Source organism: Corylus avellana, chromosome 11, assembly GCF_965113065.1.
Source record: "Corylus avellana chromosome 11, dhCorAvel1.hap1.2, whole genome shotgun sequence".
NCBI classification, from domain to species: domain Eukaryota; kingdom Viridiplantae; phylum Streptophyta; class Magnoliopsida; order Fagales; family Betulaceae; genus Corylus; species Corylus avellana.
In genome coordinates this window covers 11,650,241-11,677,481 of record NC_142500.1, presented here as the reverse complement: position 1 = coordinate 11,677,481, position 27,241 = coordinate 11,650,241, and the positions used below count along the sequence as shown (strand labels likewise).

Genomic DNA, 27,241 nt, shown 5'->3' with positions numbered 1-27,241 from the left:
AAAAAAAATGTCTCGTTATGCCCTAGACTCATTCAAACACATCAGATCAAACATCTCTAATCCCTCTTGAGTTAACTCAAAACAATGTTTGACCTTCCCATAAAATACCATGATCTATTCACGATTATGTCGCTATTATCATATAGCGCCTTAACCTGTCGATAGTGAATACACTCAGGAATGTGTTATCGAATAGTCTTCCCTTCGCACTCATGCCACTCAACTTTGCTCCAATCGCTTTCCCAGTTTTGTCCTTTTAGATTGCATCAATCATAGTCATAGGCAACATACTAGAGTAGCAGACATAAAGACCTCCGTCTTATGACATAGTCAAAAAAGTCAACAAGGGCACAAAATATATATAGTCATGGAAAAATGACTTGTGGGACTCACATGGTGAGGAAATAGGGATTGATTCACTCACCTCCTCAATTTGGTTGCATGAGCACATGTAGTATGAAATATATGTTGTAGTTAAGTTCTCTTTCAAAAACCAAAAAAAGAGTGTATGTCTAAGCTCAATAAACTGTACAGATCTTAGTCTAGTCGCTACACAAGCGCCTAACCCGAGCCCTTCATTTGCTCACCATCTTAGGCGCCAAATTAAGGTCTCACATTTGGCTAATCATAGGTTACATGAATTGTGGGGTATTCATGCATGGTCTAAACAACACTATAGACCTCATCTTAGCACCAACTAAGGCAACATTTGTTTGTGTCAACTACCTTTACTTGCTACACAAGTATCAAAGAGCACAATGTCTCATCTCAACTCGCTACCGAAGCGCCAGAGGCGATTGCTCATGTGAGTGAGCCAATCTAAACCTGTTGACATACCTTCCATACTATGGAACCAATCACTTGGTAAATGTGTGTATTAAACAATATGCTATATGATAATTCCAAAAACAAATAATGAATAACATCATATGCATTAATAAATAAATATCCCAAAAAAGTACAACAATTGTCAACTGAATAACAAATAATTACATTCTACGCAGTCTCAAACTCCTAACATGAGTCTGAAAAGCATCTCTAGCGATAGGCTTTGTCAAGGGATCTGCAATCATTTGACTAGCAGAAATGTGTTTTAGGACCACCTCTTTTTGCGCAACCATGTCTCTAATGTAGTGATATGTTATGTCAATGTGTTTGGTCTTCCCATGATACTTGGGGTCCTTAGCATAAGCAAGAGCTGCTGTACTATCACAATGAAAAATCAGTGCACTGTAGACACGTCACTAATTCTTTTTTTTTTTTTTTTTTTTTTTGTAGTGTATGTGCATATGATCAGAGGTAGTGCAACACACCATTTGTTGGGTGTGGCCTCATAAGCCGTTAACCCTAAGTAAAGGGGATTAGGCTTATAGGGTTGCATAGAGAGGGAATGAATGGACTAGTCCTTGCCAAAAGGTGATGTGCATAACAAGTACAACCTTACTCTGGTGGTTAATTAGAGGGAGCTATGCTAAGAAAATCTAGTCTTACTTTGTAGATGGCTCAAGTAGTTGGAAAAAAGTAAGGGCTTAGATAATATTATTTAAAGCTATAATATTGTGGAGGCATCCCAATAAATATTTTGAAAATAACGATGTCCATGCTTAACCTTTTTATTTGGATATAAACTATTCACTGTCACACACTAGCATTGGATTACTTGCTAAGTTGTTGGACTTACCCCCTTACTTTTCTACACCCAAGGAGCATGACGGCGTTTTATAGAGCGGCTAGCTACGGTTGAGTAGACTGGACTTGGAGACAGATGCAGCCATCCGACATAAAGGTATTGATTGGGTTATGACTTGAAGACCCATTGTAGAACTTCGAAGGTTATTTGTGATATCTAGCATTTGAGATATATTTGTGTATTTTAGGAGGGTTCATATATTCTTTGCAGTATCATGTATAATTTGATGACTTAGCCTACATTGAGATTTTAGTAATGCTCTGATTGTAATGCTTACAGATAGAAATAAATTCATGGCCTTCTCCTACTTAATTACTCTAATTGAGGAAATAGATCCTTGTGGACTTATCAGTTTTATAGATAAGTCTGGGTGGCACTTGATACTTTAATTACCAGTTAATTAAATTTTTCGGGCGTTACAGAAAGACTCTTACACATCGAATCTTAATGATCTACCTTAATTAAGCGAAGCTAGTAGCTTTCAGGTTGATGTGTAGGTGTTTATGCATTGAACGGACTAATGAGTTATTTTTTTTTCACAAATTAAATACTATCAAGATAATAACTCTTAAAGACTATTTATGATATTGATTCTAAATCCTGAGAGGATTGTGTACTTAGATGTGAAATGGAGATTGCTTTGATACATCTATGGATGAGATATTTTTTGTAGTCAACATTCTCGGTGTGTTGGGTAATCACATATAGCATCATGAAAAAGCTTTTCCCAAGAAGGAATCAAAGTCCTTTTCTTTTAAAAGGTGAAATAAATTTCTCATTCATATAGATTTTATGGACTGAATTATTCTCGGTCCCTAGCCAATGCATTTTGGTTGGGCAAGCCAAAATAATGTACATGTGATAAGGCTTTCACAAGTACGAGATTAATAATAAAATCAGTGACTAAAGAATAAAGAGATAGAGAATTAAGTAACAGTATAGTTGACCTTAATTCTGTTACGAAAAATTTCATAAAGAAATAAAAAATTAATATCAATTAAGTCAAATAGATTAATTGTTTTAATTAAAAAATTAATATTAATTAAGTCAAAGAGATTAAATAGTTTTTATTTTTACCTTTAGGTCCCTGACCTAGGACACCGTGGTTTAAACCACCTCAATTCCACGTTTTTGAATGACTTTTAAATGATTACAAGGAGACATATTTTTTACTTTTTAATATTTTTAATCAGATATTTTTTAAGGAAGTCTCTTTACTTTCATTTCTTTCCATTGTTAATTCTCATGCCACAGCTCCTTGTCTCCTTGGTTGGGGTCATGATATAAGGAACGCTGGTGTGCATGAACAGTTCATGCACACTAGCCAAATTTTTTTTTTTTTTAATATTTTTAATTATAAAAAAAATAAAATAAAATTCGACTAATGTGCATGAACTGTTCATGCACGCCAGCGTTCCCTTTAGCATTACCCCTCCTTGGTTTCCTATCTTTTGTATCTCGTCAGGAGTTGGTGTTGATGCACAGTTTCCGATGAGTGACCTTTCTTTTCTATCTCGTCAGGACTTGGTGTTGATGCACAGTTTCCGATGAGTGATGTGGCGGGTCAGGTGTCAAGAAAGAACTTTAACTACACAATAGAATATAGGAATCGAAGAGACCAGGGGTGAGCCGGCGGGGACACTCCAAAGTCTAAGTTCCAAGATCTTAGAGGAATAAGATCGTAGAATTTGGTAGTTATAGATATCACCGAATTTAAATATTTGTATGTGATCTGCGGATACCTTATCTGATTCGTATTTTGAATAGATTTGATAACCCTCTTGAATGAATAGATAAGATCACTTATCTATTTGGAATATATTAACATATGTATTTGCAAAGTGTCTGTATTTGCAAAGTGTCCGAGTTGTCCTTGATACCGAAACCAATGTGTCTCAAGTTTTTAGTCTTAGACTTAAAGGTCTCGGATTGATAGGTCTCGGGCTTGATTGTCCAAATCCTTTTTGGGCTTTGATCTTTCGATGCTTAGATTGGGCTTGAGGCCTGCCGGGCCTTTTAAGTGGTTGATTCATGACCCAGCACTTGGTATAAAAAAAATACAGCACCGTAGACCCAAATATATTCTCAGTCCTGGCTCCTTGATCGTCTTTGTGTGCTTGCTTCCATGATGGAACCAGTGTGAGAGAGGAGTAGGTACGAAAAGAAATTAAGGGGAGGATTGAGAAATTTCAAAGTTTTGTTATTTTTTTATTGATTTGGTGAGTGGAAATCGCTGAGTACTACTGTTCACTCATTGAACAAAAACCACCATTTTCGCCTGGTGAGGTTGATGGAGAGGTTTTTTATTTTTTATTTTATTTTTAATTTTTAATAATTTGGCTCACCAAAATGGCTTGGTAAAGAGTTTTCTCAATGGATGAGCCAAATTGTACTTTTATCTAAAATGACTAATAAGGTTTGTTAAAAAACCCTCATATTGGATTAGCAAAAAAAAAAAAATGCAAAATGGATATTTTATTAGATTAACAAAAAAAAAAAAAAAAAAAAAGCACTACATGTAGCGGCACTTTTCTCCGGAGACATTTCATTTTTTTATTCTCTCTTACCTGTTTTCTCTTTTTCCAAAATTTTCTTATGCTATTTCTCTTCCACATTTCTCTTTTTTCCAAAATTTTCTCCTACTATTTCTCTCTACACATCTTTTTTTCCCAAAAGTTGAAAAATATGATATTTAGGAAAAATACAATGCTTATAAAAAAATAATAAAAATAATATTTAAATGATATAGATAAAAATATAACTAATTGGATGTAGAAGGTATTTAAGAATTCATTGGCTAAACTAGATAAAGTGAGTTTTGAGGAGTCATTTTGAATAAAAATTTTGCACCTCCATTAGGAATGCTTTAAGAGCATTCACATCCGGCTCAACAAAATAGCATTTTGTCAATTTTGTTGAGTTATCTCTACAAACTAGCCAAGAGTTTTCTGAGGAGGTACAGTGCTCAACGACTTTGTTGAGTACTATAGCTCAACAATGTATAATTTTATTAATAAAAAAATCATTTCTCCCTTTCTTTTCTAATTAAAAATCAATTAAACTCCTCTCTCCTCCCTCGTAGATCTACATAAAGAATGAAGAATAATAAAAATAATAAATATTAAATAAAATATTAAAAGTTGATAGTTAAAATGTTGAGCCGGATGTATGTACTTTAAAAAAGTTGATAGCAAAAATAAAAAAATGTGATATTTTCTCTAAATTTAACTAAACTTTTGTTGAGTCGAATGTGAATGCTCTAAAAAATAGCTTGGCAAGTTAAAAAATCAAGCAGCATTAATGGAAGCTCACTAAAAACCTCAAAGAAGAAGAAAAAAAAAAAATCCAAAAACAAAAAATAAAACAAAGAATGCACAATATCGACCCACGAAGTATCATGGCTTGGAAACATTAGATGGGTACTACTTTTTCGTCTTTAGAGGCAAGTTGGTCCATAATTGTGGGTTTTTTAAGTGTAAATCATGTGACTACGGTCATTGTCTCATAGACGAGCACAAAAGTTATTATTACATTTTAGAAACTTTTGTTTATTCACCCCCACAAAATCCCAGACTTCCCGGAAGGTTGGAAGGAGTTTGTTTCATGAAAAATCAAGGGAAAAAAAAAAAATACTGAAAAATCATAGCTGTTTGCCTATTTTGTTTGATGCAAAAGTCTTAAGATTGATCCTCAAAAATAAAGATCTCACTTCGGTTTGTGTTTAAAAATCTGTTTTGCAAACTAGAAACTAGAAAAAGAAAAAAAGGGAATGTGGAGAAGTCAGGGAGAAAACTAAAAACTAACAAAAGAAAAAGAAAAATATTGTGTTATGACGTCTGTTCTCTTATCGAACAGTTTGGTATGCTTATCCAGCGCTTGGAACAAATTAGTCAAGACACGCTTGGGAAAATAAGGCATCAAACAATGGAAAAATAACGCACTCACGACGACCATTGCTTTCAACTTTCAAGTCTTCTTAAAGATTTATTCCAAAAAAATAATGTACTAAAAAATATTAATTAACCAATAGGAACCAGGAAGATGGAGACTGGGAGGGTGTTGCGGAAAAAATCTGGATGAAGATAACAGCATCCGCTGTCCGCCAATCCTAGTTTGAAAATTAAATGCGAGAGGAGGCGCCGCCTTCAGCATTTGCCGCCACCAAGTCAATTCAATCAATCGTAACTCTCCCGGCAATGGAGAAAGAATTGAAACCAAGGGGGGACTCCAAGTACCATTTCATCCGATTGTACTGTAATTAATATACTCTTCCTCCTCAACTGCAGCTTTAAGAAGTGTGTTGTTATTGTGCATAATAATAATAATAATAATAATAATAATAATAATGAATAATATCAAATTAAAAAGAGAGATTAAGAGAGAGTTGACACATAGATTTACATAGTTTGACAATATGCCTACGTCTACATAGAGTGCGGCTGTATTTTTTTATTAATGATTCAAGTTACAACATAACATATTCATAGAAAATCTTAATTGTACGTACGTATTTTGAAAATTATCAAAATATCTCGTATCATACCGCGGGGGTGTTGCTCCCGCTCCGTGAACCAGGGCGGAACCAAGTGTAAGTCGTCGCCCCAAATTTTTTACAATTTTTTATAAAATATACATATTTTATGAATTTGTCCCCCCATAAATGATATATTTGTCCCCCAAAATTAACATATTATGCATTATTCCGTTTATTATTATTTTTTTCTCTTCCCCATGTCTTATTTTTCCTTGCATTTATTTGTGTTTTTTTGTGCAAAAGTGTGGACTATGATAAAAATATCTGTTTTTATTTACTTTTTAAGTGATTATTCTATAATCGTTTGGGTTTACGATATTTATTTTTGGTACCATTTTTCTTGAACTCTATAGATCGTATTTAGTTTATTTTGCTAATTGTTTATATCATTATGTGTTTGTGATGCTATGAGATTAAATTTAAAAATTCTATTTTTTTAAAAAAATTTTGGCTAAACGAGCACAAACACACGTACATATAGATAAATTATATTTATATAAGTCAATGTTCCTAAGTTAAAAAAAAAAAAAAAAAAAACAAAAAAACAAAGTCTGTTGCCCACACTAGAAATCTTGGTTTCACCCTCGCCGTGAACATCGCTTCGCTCCGTTCAATTTGTTTCATCTACTTTACCAATTGCTAGTGTTTTAATATGAGCTACTAATTCTAACAAAGTGGGTATAAAAATACCTTCAAAATACACATGGTAAATTCTTTTTGGTTAACTTAAAACAGTGAAGTGAAGAGAACTAACAAAGAAAGAACACTTCAGACATAGGGAAACATGTACGTAACTACGAAGAAGGAAGGAGAAAGAGACAAAAGCTGAATAGGAGGTAGGGCTGCTGTTGTGATGTGTTGACCACCATCAATCATGGACGATGGAGTGCACAACAACAACTATTAGGGGCTATATAGTAGGCCTGACAATATGTATCTTAACACACACAGCCCACTAGGCCGAATCAAATTAGTATCAATCAAAGGGCACAAACAACAACTATTCCCTATTCTCCAATGATGCCAATTCTCTTCCTCCCTTTTCTTCTTCTCTCAGCTATTTTCGCTCAACAGGGGCAATCCCTTGTAAAGCGAGGCTCTTTCTTGACGCCATCCACCAACTCTTCTTGGCCATCACCTTCCGGTTTATATGCCTTTGGATTCTACAAGCAAGGCAGCGGTTATGCTGTCGGCATTTTTCTTGCCGGGCTTCCACAAAAGACAGTGGTTTGGACAGCCGACCGAGACAAACCTCCAGTTTCCTCTGATTCTAAACTGAATTTCACAAGTGATGGACGCCTGGTTCTTCAATCGGCACAAGGCGCAGAGACAAGCCTCGCCAGTTTTCCGGAAGGTGCAAGCTCATTGTCGATGCTTGACACGGGCAACTTTGTTCTCCTTAATTCTGCTAATCAGACGGTATGGCAGAGTTTCGATTATCCAACGGACACCTTTTTGCCAACTCAGAATCTTTCCCACGGGCAAGTGTTGTATTCCAGTGTTTCAGACACTAACAAGTCAACCGGCATATTTCGGGTGTTGATGCAAGAAGATGGATGGCTCGCGATGTACCCAGTTGGAACTCCATACACGCTTGAATATGGTTATGGGGGACCTGGTATAGATGGGCAAAAAAATGACGTGGTTCTTCAACTTGAAGACGATGGTCATCTCTATTTGATCAATGGCGCTGGCGTTATTATAGTGAATATGACAGCCGGATATGCTACAAAAGATGTGGTCTACCGATTGACAATTGACCCAGATGGGATCTTGCGGCTATACTCCCACGACATGAATCAGAATGGAGATTGGACAGTCAAATGGTTTACTCCAGATGATAACGTCTGTAAGCCAAAGGGTCTATGTGGGATTAATGGATATTGTGTTGTAATTGATCTACAAGTTGGTTGCAATTGTCTTCCTCAATTTGAACCGGTCAACAAGGAAGATAGGAGTTCAGGCTGTCAAAGGAATTTCACTGCAGAAAGTTGCGAAAGCGACAGATATGCCATGGAACCAGTGCTGAACACCGTATGGGAGAATAATAACTATTCTATTATCATATCGACAACCCAAGACAATTGCGGAGAAGCATGTTTGCAGGACTGCAACTGTGAAGCTGCGCTGTTCAAAGACGGGGTGTGCACAAAACAAAGGCTTCCTTTGCGATTTGGGAGAAGAGATCAAACCGACTCAACCGTAGCCCTTATCAAGGTAGGTACATCTACAGTCACTATAGATGGATATATGCCGAAAGAAAGGAAGAAAGAGCGTCGATTGGACATCCTAATTGTCGGTGTTTCATTACTTGCTTTTGCATTAGTTGTCTTGGCGATTTCTGGAATTGCAGTTTACAGAAATCGTGTTTGGTCATATAAAGTGATATCTAATCATGGAAACACTGTATTGGGAGAGGATGTTGCTCCAAAATCATTTACTTACGCACAACTTGAGAAAGTGACGGGTGGTTTCAAGGAAGAGCTTGGCAGAGGAGCCTTTGGGACAGTATATAAAGGGGCAATATGGAATGGCGTTGGCCAGAGGATTGTAGCCGTCAAGAGGCTTGACAAATTGTTGGCTGAACGGGAAAGAGAATTTCATACAGAGATGAAAGTTATTGGGAGAACGCATCACAAAAACCTTGTCCGTTTACTGGGTTATTGCCATGATGGACCCAACAGGCTTTTGGTGTACGAGTACATGAGTAATGGGTCACTTGCAGATGTACTATTCACACCTGAAAAACAACCTTCTTGGAATGAAAGAATGGAAATCGCTCGCAACATAGCGAGAGGAATTCTTTATCTCCATGAAGAGTGTGAACCACAAATCATTCATTGCGACGTAAAACCCCAAAATATACTCATGGATGAAAAAAGACGCCCAAAAATCTCTGACTTTGGACTGTCAAAGTTGATGAAGGCTGATCAAACCAAAACTTTTACTCATATTCGAGGGACAAAGGGATATGTTGCCCCAGAGTGGCATCGAAAAATGCCCGTGACAGTCAAAGTAGATGTATACAGCTTTGGAATTGTGCTGTTGGAGATTATATGTTGTCGAAAGAGTGTGGACCTTGATCTTCCAGAGGAAGAAGCTATTCTTGAAGAATGGGTGTACCAATGTTTTGAGAGTTGTGAGCTTAGTAAACTAGTGAATAATGAAGAGGTTGACAAGAGACAATTGGAGAGAATAACCAAAGTAGGACTTTGGTGCATTTTGGATGAGCCCTCACTCCGCCCTTCAATGAAAAAGGTTCTACTCATGTTAGAAGGGACTGTTGATATTCCAGTTCCTCCGAGTCCAACATCTTTTCTAAGTACCATCTGAAATGTGTTGGATATTCCAATCCCTCTAAATCCAACATCCTTTCTTTGTATCTTCTAAAATGTGTTTGTACTTGGATTAATCTTAAAAAATAAGTCTTGTCTAGAGACATGTCTTAGAAGTTTCTTTTGAATAAATATTGTGTATCTTGTATCAATGTTTTGGTGTAAGCATTGAGTTTTTCTTTTGCGTGCCATTTTGAATTGCATTCGTGTAGTAATGCTCCAATAAAAAAAATTCTTATCAAGTTCTTTATTTCAACAACAAAAAATAATAGATGTTGTAACCAAGATTATATTGTGGATTGATGAAATGTTATTTATTTATCAAATATATAACATGTCAAATGACATGATCTATTTAATAAACAGATCAAATAGATCATGTCATGTCAACCCGTTATTTGAGTGGGTAGTCTCAAACAGCAGCTCGCGCTCCTCAAAATTGGGCGGGGGAGAAATAGCTTGGGCCTCTGACCCCTTGGAAGACGAAGCACGGGTTGAGCTTGATTGGGGACTTTTGTTGAACAGGTGGTGCGCACTTCTGATGACCACAGTAGCACAATACAGCAAAAGATGCCCAAAACTCCCTGTAAAGACAAGAAAAACCCAACACAGAGGCAATGTGGGTGGATGAACACCCACAGTTGCAAGAAAATAAGAGAAAATTGGAGGTTGGGTGAGTGTTCGGAGATGGGGTTAATGGGGATGGTGTAGGGGTTGTGGGTTAATGTGGTAGAAGATTTGATGGTATAGTGGCCAGAGAAGTGACCTGTGTGGTGGTTGTGTGGTGAAATTGGTGAAAAATAGGAGAAAAATAGGAGGAGTAAGAGTGTGCCGGACGTGGGTGTGGAGAGAACCTGTACGACACCGGGAGAAGGAGTTGTGGGGTAAGGGGGAAAAATGACCTAAAATAGGTCACGTGCCCTGCTATCCGAGCACATTCGGCCAGAGGTGTGCGTGTGTGGGTCATCTGCGCTCGATCGTAGTAACATAATGTCAATATATATATATATATATATATATATATATATATATATATATATATATTTTTTTTTTCTCTTTTTTTTCACTTTTAAAACAAAACAAAAATAAAAATAAAATAATGGTCAATAATGAAAACGAAACACAAGGGATAATTGAGACATATGTAAAGTAAAAAAAGTACTATGAAGAAAAACAAGAGGGAAAATGTTACCGCCTTCAGTGGCCTCAGTACCACTGTTTTGAGTAGATGCGCTTGAGGTTCTAGATTGCTCAAATGCGTCTACTTGTGACTGTAATGTTTCTAGTGTGAAGAGCTGCACTTGAGCTCTTTAGAATTTGGCTCAAGTGCCCTAGTAGGAACAGGACCTCTCAGAACTGTGGCTGCCTTCAGCTGTTGGTGACTCCCTGGGTTAGGTATTGTTTGAGCTGGAAATTCTCCATGCTTCCTCTCGCTCAACTCCTTTGCCATCTGACCTATTTGCACTTCCAATCTTTGAATGGCTTGATCAGTCTTTGTATTGAATTGTTTTTGATCAGCCGTGAATTGCTGTTGTGAAGTCACCAAGTTATGTATCATATTCTCCAGTTGGTTCATCTTTGACTCTTGAGCTGGTTGGCTTGATTGTTGGGGTCCTTTCTGTTGTCCTTGATTATTACTCCAAGAGAAATTTGGATGGCTGCACCATCCTAGATTGTAAGTATTGGAGTATGGATTGTTCTTGTGGGGGTAATTATTTTGTCCCACAAAATTCACCTCTTCTTGCTCTACAAATGGAGATAAATGACACTTCTTAGTGGTGTGCTCTAGATAGGAACAAATAGCACATACCTAGATTGATGTGTCCTGTTGCAGAGGCGAGATTTTCTGAGCAGTCATGGCCTTGACAATCTTGTCCAACTTCTTTTCTACAGTAGCCAACTGATTGGTTGATCCCCCACTGAGGTTTACTTCATACATGCCCTTGCTTTTGATTCCTCTCCTTCCTCTTGAACAGAATTGCTGTGAATAAATGCTCACTTAATGTTTCAAAAAGTTCCACAGCTTCCTCACTACTCTTCTCCATAAGTGTTCCTCCACAAGCTGAATCAACTATCCCTTTGTTAGTATCATCTAATCCTTCATAGAAAATTTGTACCTGATCATCTTGAGGGATGTTGTGATGTGGGCACTTTAGAAGCAAGGAATTGAAGTGATCCCAGGCCTCAAAGAACAAATCTCCGTCTCGCTATTGGAACATTTGAAGTTCCCTTTTAAGTTGTTTTGTCTTCTGGCTGGGAAAAACTTCTTCAGAAACTTGGTGGTCAATCTAGTATGGATAGAATCTGCAGGCAAAGAATTGTACCACAATTTAGCATTATCTTTCAAAGAAAAAAGGGAAAAGGACTAACCTGAGTCTCTCTGGAGTTTGGCCTTGGACATGCTATAACTTGCATAAATCGAAGAATTCTTTAATATGCAAGTTGGGATCCTTAGTAGCTATGCCTCTGAAGTGAGTCAATGCATTAAGGATTTGAGGAGAGATATAATAGCTGCCATCCACCTCCGGTTGATATGCTATGTATGAGGGTTGATGGAGGTTTGCTGGAACGTATGCCTGCTTCATTGATCTCCTCACCCATGGTGGATTTGCCTCTAATGGTCTTGGTCCAATTGGATTCTCTTGCAAGTCTTCCACATCAATTTCTTCTTCTTTTTCTTCTTTGCCTCTAGGTCGTTGTCAAATTATCCGCTCAATTTAAGGATCGAGTGGAAGAACGGTTGAGGCTTGAGATCGACGACCTTGCATCAGTGCTGTTGGTCCGGATGCTCCCTGGAACTACGCTCGATCGCAAGTCAGTGCGTTCGATCACAATGCGCTCGATCGCACTTGGTTGACGATTGATCGCAATCACAGAATGCCAATCCGCAACCTGAAACTTAAAATAGAAAATTTAGGGAAAACAAAAAGATCTTTTTGACCTTTCTTTTTTTTTTTTTTTTGGCTAACAACTAAATTAAAAATTGAAAATTAAAATAACATAACTAAAGGAAAATAATTTTAAACAAAATTCGCCGCAATCCCTGGCAACGGCGTCAAAAACTTGTTGTTCACAATTACCTACCTAAATTAATAGGCAAATAATCGTGTGTTTTACCCACAAGTGCACGAGGTCAACACAGTAGTATAGTGTGCAAATACGGAATCATTCCCACGAGGATTGCTGAATCTTGCTTAAAATGAATTCCAAAAGTAAACTAAAACAAAGATTGGGTTGAGATGATAATGATAAAAAGGTAGGGCTTTGATATCCACCACTAATTATATTAAGCAAATATATCAATATGCCAATGTTTTGATCAAGTTATGTCTATCTAATGTTTGTCAACCTAAGGGCATTGGTGTATACTCCTTAAGCTATAGATTTCCCTAAGCAACGAGTTAGGCATGAGTGTATACTTTAGCTCTTTTCTTTCCTAAAGGATTTAGCATGGTATATACTAAGTTGTTCTTTAGAAAAGCATATGTTCTATGAAAATCGACAAACACATGAGGCCTAGGGCATGGGTGTATACTTTCGGTTCCCTATGTTGATTAACAGAAGAATTCGGTGTGGATACCTTTCGTAACTTATGTTAAACCTAGGACTCGGTCATCCAAATTGATTTAACTAACTAGTCCATACCACATGCATATGTTGATCAGGCACACACATATAAGGAATTCATGCAAGCAGGTATTAATCAAGTTAAATAGCACACCTAGATCATCACAAAGGCACCAATATTGAAATATTAACAAAACATAACTAGGGCTTCAATCAAGCCCTACTAATTAAATTAGCTACACATAAAATTGATATTAAACATCTTCATAAAGAAAATAAAAGAATAAACCCGAGACTTGAACTTGAAGAGCTCCTCTTCTTCTCCTTACAAAGCATACCTATTCTAGAGGCTTAAGGGTCTATTTATAGGCTTTAGAAATCCTTGACAAAGTAGTAAACCTAGGGATTTCGTAGGGTTTCAAAACCTATTATAATTGGGAGTTGGAAAACCCTAATATGGAAAGAATGACAATCTAGCCGCCACTTGATATGTCTCCTGCGCACAGGTGCGATCGATCGCAACCCGTGTGCGCTCGATCGCATGTCTGCGATCGATCCTCTTCTGTCATGCGCTCGATCGCTCCTGGCCTGAATTGTGCTTTGTCTTCTCGGGTACTATGCTCGATTGCAAGTACCCTGTGATCGATCGCAGTGTCAAAGAGCCCCCATTTTTTCTTCTTCTCTCTTTTGCTCCCAAATCATCTAGATTTACTTCATTTTCTTCCAAAAGCCTACAAAAGTATGAAAAACACAAAAATGAATTAAAATGACCTAATTAACCAAAACCAAAGGATTAAAACATGCAAGTTAATGACTGAAAATATAAATATTTTAGCACTTATCAAGCGCAGACTCATACATAGACAATCCCAGTAACGACAGGAAATCAGAAAATCAATATGGAAAGTTTTGGATCATCCCACGTCCACCCCTATGACAGCATACAGAGAAGATTCTCTAGCGTATATAGCCTGCAATCAGAGATATTCTAGAGGAAAAGATGCTCATTCATTGGTTGGCTTGGACAGTAAGAAAGCATGCTAGAAGATTTGCTTAGTTGTAGAATATTTTGTAATATTTGATTTTGTCTTGTAATATTCTCACTAGGTCAAATTGTAGCATATATACTATGTTATTGTAAGTGTAATGGATTAACTTTGGTTATATCAATACAAAGTTTTTCAAAGGTGTCCAAGAAAGGCATTAAGCTCTATTAGTCTTGGAGACCCACTTCTTACCTCACCTATCTAAGAAACAACATGAGCTAAACCCTTTTAAAATCAATTCTTGCATTAAAAAAAAAAAAAAAAAAAAAAAAGTTACATTTGCAATTATTCTCCAAAGTTAAAAAAACTCTCAATTTACTGTATCGAACCATCAAGTTTTTACTATGTCACCCCTTCGTTAAGAATTTCTATTAAATCTGTTTGTGAAAATTACCAAACTACTCTTGGTTTTTGTTTTTGGTTTTTGAAAATAATTCTAAAAGAAAGAAAAAAAAAATCTCATGGGTCAAGTTTGAAATTGTTTTTTTTTTTTTTTCTAAAAAAATTAATATTTACTTTTAATTAAGGTTAAATTTGAAATTTTATAAAATTTTCAAGTGTATAATTAAGTTCATTTCACTCCTTTGCCATCTGATTTAACAACAAACCCGAACGGGAGGAGTGACATTGCAAAAAATTCGAAGTTCAATATACTAAATTGATAGTTTTTAAAATTTTAGAAGGGTAATTACAAAAGTGATTCAAAGTACGTAGTCCATTAGTGGAGTTTCCCAAAAAAAAAAAAAAAAAAAAAAAAAAAAAAAAACCCCTAAGATATAAGTATAGAAACCAACAATCAAGTGTTAAAAAAACAAAACAGCCATGTTTATAAAGACCATATACTAACAGTTAGGGTAGGGTGATACATGAGGCCCATTCATTTCAGCATTGCATATCTGCTAGTTTACTGCCAAATTTTGGGCAGCTATACGACACCTGAAACCATGGGAAAACACAAGATATAGTGATTGAAGTGTGATAGAACGATCTGCAATGTGAGAAAATTATTGATTGGCATACAACTCCAATGGCGTTGTGCACAAGGTTATCAACATGAACGCACACAATCTCTTTTCTAATACAATGGTGTTGTGCACAATGAAATGTGGAGACGTGACATGGGAGAGAAAATTGTTAAATCACTACTTATCCAAAAAGTTTAAGTCGATAGGAAGATGTAAATTTCATAACTTATAATCATCAATTACTTTAACACTTTCTTTAAGGTGTGAGCTCAAACTTCTTTTTAATAGGTAAAGCCCACCACGTGAAATATTTAATTGAAGTGGAAGGCAAATGACAGAGTCAAGGTTAGAACTCAAGACTTTTAACCCTCATATCATGTTAAATTATTTGCCTAACAGCTTAAGCAGACAAAAAGAGATAAATTTAATTATTTAATCATTAAAAATTAAAAATAAAATAATAAAAAGATAAATATTGTGTTGTGACGTCTTATCTCTTAAAGAAAATTAAAATGCCAGTTGGGTATGATTAACATGAAAGAATGCATAGGGAGTCAAAGTTGAAGCAAAGTGTATCGGCACGAAACTCTTGGAAAAATATGGCATTAAAAAATATAATTAAATAATTAACCAATAGTAACTCGGAAGATGGAGAATGGGGAAGGGGTTGGGAAGAGAATCTGGATGAAGATAATAGAGTAATGCTACAAGTTCTTCTTATGTCCCTCTTAAGTCCCCCCAAGAATGATCTAACTATTAAAATCACAACTGGGCTTGTGATTGATCATTATTGAATTTTGATCAAATAGTGATTTTAATAGTCACATCATTCTTAGAGGGACTCAAGAGGGATATAAGAGAGACTTGTAGAATTATTCCAGATAACAGCGTCTGTCGTTTGCCAATCATAGTTTGAAAATTATATGTGCGAGAGGCCACAGTCCACAAATACGGCGCCACCCTCTGCATTTGCCGCCACCAAGACAATAGAGCCAAGAGTTCTTTTTTTTTTTTTTTTTTGGAAAAATTACACTTTTACCCCCTAAAGTCTCAAGTAATTTTCAATTTAACCTCAAACGTTTCAAAAATTGCAATGCATAGCAAAGTTTCAAAATTTTTCAATATGGCCCATCTGTTAACTATTTCCGTCCAATTTGACTGAAAATTGGTCACGTGTCAGGCACGTGTATTTTTTTGTCTTAAAGTTTCAAAATTGCCACTCTGTATTTTAACAAATTTCAAAAATGCTTTCAAGTCAAACCAAAAAAATACATTTGGGGTGGCTGGCCACCCTTTGGGTATGGGGTGGCTTGGCCACCCCCAATTCGACCATTTTGGGGGTGGGCGAGCCACCCCCATTGGCCACATAGGGGTGGGCGAGCCACCCCCAAGGGGTTTGGGGGTGGTTTCGGCCACCCCCATTTGGGCCCTTCGCTAGCCCTATGGGTCATGGGGTGGCTCGCAACCCCCAATCCGGCTTTTTGGGGTGGCTGTAGCCACCCCTTTTGGCCATATGGAGGTGGCTAAGGATTTGGCGTCGTTTCAGTCACCCCATTTGGCCCCGTGGGGTGGTTGGCCACCTCCCATGGGCCATGGGCAGAGACGAAGGGAGGGGGTTTGAGAGAGGTGAAATGCCCCCCTCACCTCCCAAAAATTCTCCTTAACCCCTGTACATTTTTTTTCGGATACTTGTTTGCCCACTCATAGCCACTCATCATAGGGCAAATATTTTCCAAGAAGACCGAGATTTACAAGTCGTGCCAACTTGATTTTTTTTTGTCACTGTTTCTGCAGTTAGGTTAGAGACACATGAAACTATTTTCAAATCGTAAAACTAAGTGGTATTTGACAAATCAAAGAATCAACTTCCATTAAACAATTCAACTCAGTGTGATTTGAGCTTTCTTATTTTTTCTTACTTCGAGACTTCAACCATTCTATTGGTGCAATTTTTGGTCCAACAATCTCCCAATTGGTGTGATCTTCACGTTCTTCGAGGCATCTTTCATCAATGATCTCTGGGCTCCTATAAAATAACAAGAGCGTCAAAGGGGTCTCCGAGCCTTTGTTAAAGATTCACTAATACTTAAGTTAGCAATCGTGCATGGAGTCTGAATGTAGAATGAGCTGGCAATATATTGAGAATTAATTTGATCGATTCCCCGTACCGATGCTTTGAGTTCCCTTTTATAGGGTTTTATTTGTTTAACTACTCTCTCGATCTTCTCCTTTCAAATGATTGAGGGATAATTTGAGATAGTGGAGAGAAAATGTGAGGTAGCTGAGATAATGTGGTATAATGTGAGATAATTGAGGGTTGTTGAGAGATAGTGGGACCCATAGTGGATTTTATCCCCAACAGTTACCCCCGATTCCCATGGCTGTCTTGTCCAGCAAGTGGAGCGTCGGGAATCTTTTGTGTACTTGCGACGAAGCCCTGGAGCTCCCGAAGCTGGCCATTTTGAGGCCTAAAGACATAGTAAAAAATCTTCGAATAGTTTGAATGAGGGCTTTTGCTCGACTTAATTGTCTCGCTTGTTCCCTTTTTCTTTTCACAATCTTAAAAATTAAACTTAAGAGTTTAATTTTTGTGATTGCTTCGTAGGATGTGATGACTGCCAAATATTACATATTTGGGCCCCTTAATTTACATTTGCTAAACCTTTAGCTTTATTATTTTTTGATGTTTCGGTTAGTTTTGGTGTCTTAGTGTTTTGTAGGGTGTTAAGGGAAAACTGGGATCTTAATGAGGAAGATGCAAAGAAGTTGAAGAAAAAAGCATTTATGGAGCTGGGATTGAGCACACCACACTGGTGCTCGAGTGCATGTGCGCTCGAGCCCAGCAGCCTTACGCTCGAGCGCATCTGCGCTCGAGCATGGCCACGGCAGCGCACGAGCATAGTTGCACCACTTAAGAAGAAACCATGCACGAGTGCACTCAAGCGCACCCGTCCTGTTATCGAGCACACTTGCGCCCAACATCAAGCCGGAGTGCCCAAGCGCTGCGCTGCAGGAGATCTGATGCACGAGTGCGATCAAGCACACTCGTCTAACCTGGAAGCGCTGAAACCCTAGCTTAATGTTATAAATACCATATTTTCTAAGAACACGGATGGAGACACGCCAGGGGGCTCTGGTATTTATTATTTTCGTGTTTTCTGGGTTTTTGTAGCTCTGACACCAATTCTTTTGTAAGTTCTTTGATTTTAATGAAATTAATTAGTTTCTTGATGATTCGTTTTGTCATGAGAGGCTAAACCTTCAACTAAGGTTGAAGATGAAGCCTCACCATTGATTTGTTTGCATATTTTTATGTTTTATTCGTACAATTCTGACGTTTAGTGTAATGCATGTTCATTTCAATTCAATTGTTTGATTAAGTTCTTGTAATTGATTGTTTAGATTAATATTTGTGCCAAAGTTGGATATTCAATGTGTTTCATCTAACAGATACATTGCATCTTAATAACAAAAGAAAAGAAAAAAAAAAGTTATATCAATGTTGACATTCAAATGTTTGTAATGAATATATTCTATATTCACTAACTAAATGATTTGAACATATGCAATATAAAAAGTCTTTTACATGCTTATTACCAAGTTCATCATATTTCATTATGCATATGAAAGGTCGTAAGATTACATTGAATATGGCTATAGGTGTGAGTAACTTGGTTACCACACAAGGTCTTAGTCCATAATCCTTGTAATCCTTCAACATATAATGTCCGCAGTCAATAAATGGAACCGGGGCATTCCGTTTTGATAAAGACTATTACACATCGAATCTTGGTGATATACCTTGATCAAGCAAAGCGATGACTTCAAATTGATGTGTAGGTACTAAGACCCTAAGGCATTGAACGGACTAAGGAGTTGTCTTTCCACAACGATATTGTATATAGGGAAAGACATTAACTCCTTAAAAGACTACTTACGACTATGATTATAAATTCCGAGGGAATTGTGGACTTAGATGTTTCATGTTAGTTGCTTTGATGTATCTAAGAATGAGACCTATCATCGGTCGAAATGGCCTCCATACATTGGGTGATCAGATGAAATATTGTGGGAAATCCTTTTCCAATAGTGGAGGAGTTGCACAATCTAAAGAACCAAGGAATCATAGGAGAGGGAAACACATCAAGCGCAAGTATCATCTCATAAGAAAATAGTATGTCAAGAAGATACAACTGTAGCTAAGATTCTATAGGCTGAGAATTTGGCATACTCGTTCACTAAGACCTTGCTAGAGAAGATTTTCAAATCTCATATGGAAGAAATGAAAGTCAAATATATGCCTCACTAGAATTGAAGGCATTTGGGAGGTTTTTTTAGGGATTATGCTTTGAATGCTAGTGATTTCATATCTATGATGACATTTAATGTTCATAGTGAATATATGTTTTATTCACTGATTAAATAATTTTGAGCATATGACATATAAAACGTATTTTACATGCCTATTACCAATAGTTCATCCTGCATGTGAGAGGTCCTAATGATAACATTGAATATGGCTATGGGTGTGAGTAACGTGGTTATCACACAAGGTCTTATTCCATAATCCTTGTATCCCTGAAGATAGAAAGTTCGCAATTCGTAAATGGAAGTGGGGCAATTCCATTTTGAGTAAGATTGTTACACGTCAAATCATAGTGATCTGCCTTGATCAGGCGAAGTGGCGTCTTCCGATTGATGTGTAGGTGCTGAACCCTAAGGCACTAAACTGACTAAGGGATTGTCTTTTTATAAAGATATTGTCTACTAGAAAAGATAAAAACTCCTTAAAAGACTACTTACGACTTTAATTATAAATTCTGAGGGAATTATGAACTCAAATGTTTTATATAGATTGCTTAGATGTATTAAAGATTGAGACCTATCATCGGTCAAAATAACCTCAATACATTGGGTAATCACATGAAACATTGTGGGAAAGTTTTTTCCAAGAGAGAATCCAAATCTTTTCTCTGTAGGCAATGAGATAAGAAATTTCTCCTTAAGATAGATATTATGGACATTATTCGCAAGACTCTGGCCAAAGCATTTTAGTTAACATACCAAAATATATACATGTGATTTTCACATTATGAGAATAACATAAAGTTAGTGACTCAAGGATAAAAAGGTAGAGAATTAACTAGCAGCGTCCTTAGCCTTAATTCTACTACATGATATTTCATGCACAAATCATAAGTCAATTTTAAGTTAGTCGAATGGATTAACTGTTTAATAAAAAAAAATTTATTGGAGTGCAGTCACAATTATTTAGTGAAATTAATTGTGATTAAAATATTATCACGTAACGAATGTTATAGAGACATGGTTACGGAAATATTTAAGCCAATAATGATTTTTTCCTTTAGGTTCCTCACCAAGCTCATATAAATTAACCATATTAAGGCTTTCTTATTTATTGAGCTATATGTTTTATTTATTTATTTATGGGCTAGAGAGTATGTTAGTGATTGGGCTTGGAATAACCCATAGGCCTAATTGAGCATGGGGACGGATAAGGCGACGAAATTTTTTCCTCGCCTTGTGCATTGGACACAAGACAGTAGGACTGAGATTAAATCTGAGGCCCAACTCCCAATGCAAGAAGCCGCATGGCCCATGGAGAATTTCTCCCCGCCCCATGCAGCAATGGCTCATTGTCTCACATTGCTAAAATCTGGAATTCTCTCTCCCTACTAAGCCTATAAATAGAGAAGATCTTGAGTTCTCAAATCATCCCATCAAGTTCTCTTCATACATAGGTTTTAGAAACACTCTGAAAATTATTTGTTCTTGTGTTAACTCATGGAGAAAAAAAGTTTAAAGATTTGAAGAGCCAACCAAGAATAAACTCAAAGACTTCACTAGAATTTCACATACCCAAAGCTGTTATAGACTTTTACACAATAATAATGGATGAATTAAGGAAAAGTTTAAGAGAATAATTTCTATAGGGTCTTGGCACAAACCAAGGCCTTTGTGCCCTTCAATAAGAAGGCGACACATCAGTGTGGAACAATATAACAAAAATATGGTGTTCCCATAATCTTTTTTCTAAAATATTTAACCTAAAACAAAACACCTTCTAGAATAAATTTTTCATATTTTTCTTTAAAACCACCCTAGCCATCAACCTGCCGCTGGAGAAAGAGAGAGGGGCACCGGACGGCGTCATCTCTGGCTTTCTTTGTACCGGCCAGTGTCATCTCTAGCGTCGTCTCCGGCGGCATCTCTAGTGGCGTCTCCGGCGGCAAGTTGGTGGCTAGGGTGGGTTTTGAGAAAAATATGAAAAATTTATTCTAGAAGGTGTTTTGTTTTAGGTTAGGTATTCTAAAAAAAAGATTAGGTGGAACACCATATTTTTGTTATAGTATTCCACGTTGATGTGTTGCCTTCTTATTGGAGGGCACAAAAACCTTAGTTTGTGCCAAGACCCTATAAAAGTTATTCTCAAAGTTTAAATTATTGCTGTACATTTTTTTCAATAGAAAGTTAGAAGTGTAGTTAGTGCACAAGGAAGGGCGGAACTACATGGCCTGAGGCCCCAGGCCATGTTTTTCCCAAAAATTTTTAAAATTAAAATTTTATCCTTTAAATTTTTTAATTTTGCCTCCCAAATTCTAAATGCACAAGTTAGAATATAATTAAATTGTATGCAATTTGTTTTGAAAAAAGAAAAATTATCCTTCTCATTTCATTCAAGATTCCTACAAGTGGAACATGACGAACGAAAACTTTGTACGTTGAAAAATGACGGTTCGTTCTCTTTCACCTCTAGTTTTTAGGACAACTAGGTGCCTAAATATGTGTTTTATGATCATATTTTTAGAGGATGAGCTAGATAATAATTGAATAACATAACAGCATCATGCAACATATCCAATAAAAATCAAACGGGCAACAACTGCAAATCATAGCATTGAACAAATTTACACTAAAGTTAACTAAACTTGAACATAATTGTGAAAGAAATCGATTCGAACTTCTTTTATATATATATATATATATATATATATATGACATGAGTACAAAAAGATGGATGCATCTAGCTGAATTTTTTTTTTTTCAAAATAAGCAATGTAGAAGTATAGGTTCAGAGATCATCCAAAACTGAATCCAAAAAACAAACCACAAAACAATGCAACCAAGCCATAACCCAATCATGTTATATATGTGTTAAGATACCAGAATGTACAAGAAATGCTCTACAGAGGCACTATCAACATCGTATTTTGCAAGTCTACTTTCTTCTATATCCATAAACGTTCTATTTCATGCTAAAACAAAACAAAAAGAACATAAATATAAGAAATTAACGGAATAAAAGAAGAAATGAGCTAAGTGCACATATATATGTAAACTTTTATTTTCATTTTCTAAAAATGCAAATTACAAGTATCCATATACTATGTTCTATTTTCATTTTCTACAAAGGCAAAATACAAGTATCCATATACTATATTCTATTTTCATTTTCTACAAATACAAATATTCATATACTATGTTCTATTTTCATTTTATACAAATTTAATATACAAGTATCCATATAATATGTTTTATTTTCATTTTCAATAAATTCAAAATACAAATATCTATATACTATGTTCCATTTTCATTTTCTACAAATGCAAACTACAAGTATCCATATACTATATTCTACTTCAGTTTTTTACAAATTCAAAATACAAGTATCCAAATACCAAGATTATGCCTTTTGGCTCACTTTGCGGAATCTATGCAGTTGATCTAAACACTATATGCTTTATGTCGAAAAAAAAAAAAAAATCCTAAATATAAGAAATTCACGGAATAAATGAAGAAATGAGCTAAGTGTGGCAAATTTCTATTTTCATTTTCTACAAATGCAAAGTACAAGTATCCATATATAAAAGTATGCGTTTTGACTCACTTTTGCATAATCTATGCACTTTACCTAAACTCTATCTACGTCATGCTGAAAAAAAAAAAAAAAAAAAAAAGAAGGAAAAAAACAAAAAAAAGACAAAAATAAGAAATTCACGGAATAAATAAAGAAATTAGTTAAGTGCGCGCGCGCACACCTATATATATATATATATATATATATATATATATGCAAACTTCTATTTTCATTTTCTAAAAATGCAAACTACAAGTATCACTACAAAAAACCAATTTTTCGCTGACATAAGTTTTCTGACGTGTCAGACCATCTGACACGTCAGAAAATCCTCTTGACGGGGTATTTTTTATGTGTTTCGGGCGTTAAAATTATGGGTGTCAGAAACGGAAAACTTTCGACGTGTTAGATTTAATACGTCAAAATTTTCTAACGTGTCAAATGTAACACGTCAGAATTTTTTGATGTATCAAAATTAGCACGTCAAAAAATTTTTTTGGCGTGTTAAATTTTGACACGTCAGTAAATTTCCTGATGTCTTAAAATTGACAAGTCAATAATTTAAAAACAATTAAAAAAGTAATTTTTCTTTTTTAAAATTTTTTCTTTATTCTTTTTTCAATTAAAAAATTTATTAATTTAAATTCTTTTTCAATTAAAATAATATATATATTTTTTTTTAATTCTGGAATACAACCGTACGTTTCTCCCCCAGCTCTCTCCCTAATTTCTTCTTTCCTCCATTTTCACTCTCTCTCTCTCTCTCTCTTCTTTCCTCCATTTTCAAAAACCCAAACCCAAAAAATCTTCAAAAAATCAAAAACCCAAATAAAAAAATAAACCTTATGTTTCTTCTTCTCTTCTTCTCTTCAAATCAAAAATCAAAAATCTCTCAAATCAAATCAAAATAAACCAAATCAGAGCTTCTTCAAATCAAAAATCTCTCTTCTTCGATCTTCTTCTCTTCTCCCTTTTTTTTTTTTTTTTTTTTTTTTTCCTTCTGCTTCTCTTCTTCGATCTTCTCTTCTCCTTTTGTTTTTCTTCTTCTTGATCTGCTTTTCTTCTAGCTCTACTGCCGTGTAGAGAGATTGAGAAAGAAGAGGGAGCTTTTGCTGCATGCATGCAGAGAGAAGAGAGAGATTGAGAGAGGGAAAGAATATCTGGAATTAAATAAGAAAAGTAGATATGGGGAAAAGAATAAATAATAAAAGAAGGAAAGAAGAGGGAAAATTAAAGTTGAATGTTCCGCTATTTTTTTTTTTTTTTCTAACGTGCTAGTTTTAGCATGTCAGAAATATATAATATAAATAAACCTGATATAAAAAAATGAATAAATAAAGAAATACTGACGTGCTAATTTATATATATATATATATAAAGAAATCGGATATAAAATACAAAAAAAAAATTAAGAAATACTGACGTGCTAAAATCAGCACGTCAGAAATATATATATAAAATTTTTAAAAATTAAATTAATTTAAATTTCCTGACGTGTTGAATGTAACACATCATTAAATATTGACGTGTCATATTCAACATGTCAAAAAAAAAATTTGTTGATGTGCTACTTTTGGCACGTCAATAATTACTGACGTGGCAAAATTTGGTTACTGTTTGCCACGTTACTAACCATCTTTTTTTTGTAGTGTATCCATATACAATATTTTATTTTCAAGACTTTTTTGGTTAATTCAACTTCTCATGAATACCAACAACATATATAAGTGAAACTAACAAAACTAGACTTTTATGGCATATAACTTAGCCAATACTCTTCATTTACAACCTAATTTCGACCACAAAATGTACAAGAAATGCTCTACACAGGTAGAATGAGATAAGATACTGCTCAAATCATCTTCAAATTATGAATACAATTTATCAGAAGTATCTAGAACCATAAATTGAAAGAAAAATAAATCTTTTAGGCTTAGTTTTAATCAGACACTTCACAATTAAAAAAGATTAAAGATGATTACCTTAGTCTTGGAGATGAACAGATTGACATTAGAATGGTCATTCAGAAAATTATTGATCCGCCCTGGTTTGGCAAGGACCACACAGGGCATGGGGTTCTTCATCAAGTAGTGCTTCTGATCCATCTGGAAGTCACATCCGCATTTTCCTCCAACCAAAAGAAATGACCGTAATATTTTGAAGATAACCGGCTAAGTATGGTCCGCATCAAGTCTTCCAAGGCAGCTAGTCGTTGATCCATCAATGCTTTATCTTCCCGAGCTTCCCTTCTTTGATCAACCAATTCTCTTCGAAGGCCTGCCATCTCTTCACTAAGGGAGCGGTACTGTGCGGCTTGAAAAATGATCGGGGCCTCCTCCTCTTCTGCTGCTGCCGGTTCATCTTCAGCCATCGGCTTGGCCTCACTCTCTTCTTCACCAGCTGCTTGTGCTGGGAGTACTCGGGGCATAAGGGAGAAGCTCTTGTTCCATTGGCGAATGCCAAATATAGGAGTAGTAGTAGCTGGCTCGTCTTCTGCGGTGCCCTTGATGCCCTTTTTCCGAAGAATATACGTGATTAGGTATGGGAAAGGCAACCCCCACGAATGAGTGGACTCTGCTCCCCCAATGTGCACTCCATTCCAAAATTTATGTATTTGATTCCAAATAATGTTGGGAATGGAGTACCAGGCATCCTTGTGGAAGGTGTAAAGGGTCTGTAGAAATTGATCACGCCTCTTAGTTTTGTGTCCCAAGGGGAAGGCATTGCGATGCAGGATGGAGTCCACAAACCAAAGCCTTTGGGGAAGCTTGGATCGGCTGCCGACATTATGGTGGGCATCTGCATATTGCCCTTGGCACATGTCTTCAATGATATCCGCCACATAGTATCGGGGAGGTTGCTCGGCAAGATGTGCAGCTTCTGGAGGGAGCTCATCATTGCATTGAAGGGCTGCTGCAGTCATGGGAAAGGTTGGCATAGAATTCAACTACCAACCTCCGGTAGGCGGTGGAAGTGACCGGTTTGAACAGCTTCTTGAGCCCCCTTTGCTTGAACTTGGCGACCGCCCATTGAGTCGCCGCAAGATTTTGGAAGTCTTCGCGAATGGCGAAGGTGGTCTCAAACAGTAGCTTCCGCTCTTCAAAAGTCGGCGGGGGAGAAATAGCTTGGGCCTCGGACCCTCGGGAGGATGAAGCACGAGTTCTAGGCATGTTGAGCTTGATTGGGGACTTTTATCGAACAGTTGGTGTGCACTAGAGAAGGTCAACTTTATTATACAAGGGAACACCGCTCAAAACCCCCTGTAAAACACAAAAATCCTAACACAGGGCGACAATGTGGGTGGATAAGCACCCACACTATGCAAAAAAAATAAAAAGAAAAATGAAGGTGGGAGGGGTTGGAGTTGAGGAGGTGGATGGGGGACGAGATCTGTGATGAAGGTGGTGGCCGTAGGGTAGAATGGGGCCGTACAAGTGCAGATGTGGTGTGGTGGTGGTGGTTCAAGGTTGGTGGAGGTAAGGGAAAGTGGTTGTGCTCCGGTGATGTTTAAGTGCAGGTGATGGGGACTTGTACGGTGTAGGGGAGTGTGAGGGAGAATAGGGGGAAAGTAAACTCAAAATAGGTCACGTGCCCTACTGTCCGAGTGCGCTCGATCGCATTTGGCCAGGGTTGTGCGTGTGTGGCTGAGGTGTGCTCGAGGGCACGCAAGATGCGTTCAATCGCACTAACAGAATGTTTAATACCATCATTCGGTTACTGCGCTCGATCACATACTTGTTACAATCGATCGTAGTAACAGAATGTTCAATTTTTTTTTTTTTTTTTGAATACATAATGTTCAATAATGAAAAAGAAACACAAAGGATAAGTGAGACATGTAAAGTAAAGAAATTGATATGATGAAAAATAAGAGAAAAAAATGTACCGCCTTCAGTGGCCTCAGTACCACTGTTTTGAGTAAATGCGCTTGAGCTCCTGGATTGCTCAAACGCTTCTACTTGTGACTGTAATGTCTCTAGTGTGAAGAGCTGCACTTGAGCTCTACAGACTGTGGCTTAAATGTCCTTGGTGGTGCAGGAACAGGGACCTCTGAGAACTGTGGCTGCTTTCAGCTATTGATGACTTCCTGAGTTAGGTATTGTTTGAGCTAGAAATTCTCCCTGTTTCCTCTCACTTAGCTCCTTTGCCATCTGACCCATTTGCACTTCCAGTCTTTGAATGACTTGATCAGTCTTTGTATTGAATTGTTTTTTATCAGCCGTGA

The 27,241-nt window shown here is 36.6% G+C and overlaps 1 protein-coding gene across 1 annotated transcript; it reads left to right on the top strand.

Moving 5' to 3' along the window:
- The first annotated feature begins 7,199 nt into the window (after positions 1–7,199).
- Positions 7,200–9,737, top strand: LOC132166208 (G-type lectin S-receptor-like serine/threonine-protein kinase LECRK3). The gene has a single exon (XM_059576989.2). It carries the CDS (start codon positions 7,242–7,244, stop codon positions 9,555–9,557), a length of 2,316 nt encoding a protein of 771 aa, XP_059432972.2. The 5' UTR covers positions 7,200–7,241; the 3' UTR covers positions 9,558–9,737.
- Positions 9,738–27,241: the final 17,504 nt, after the last annotated feature.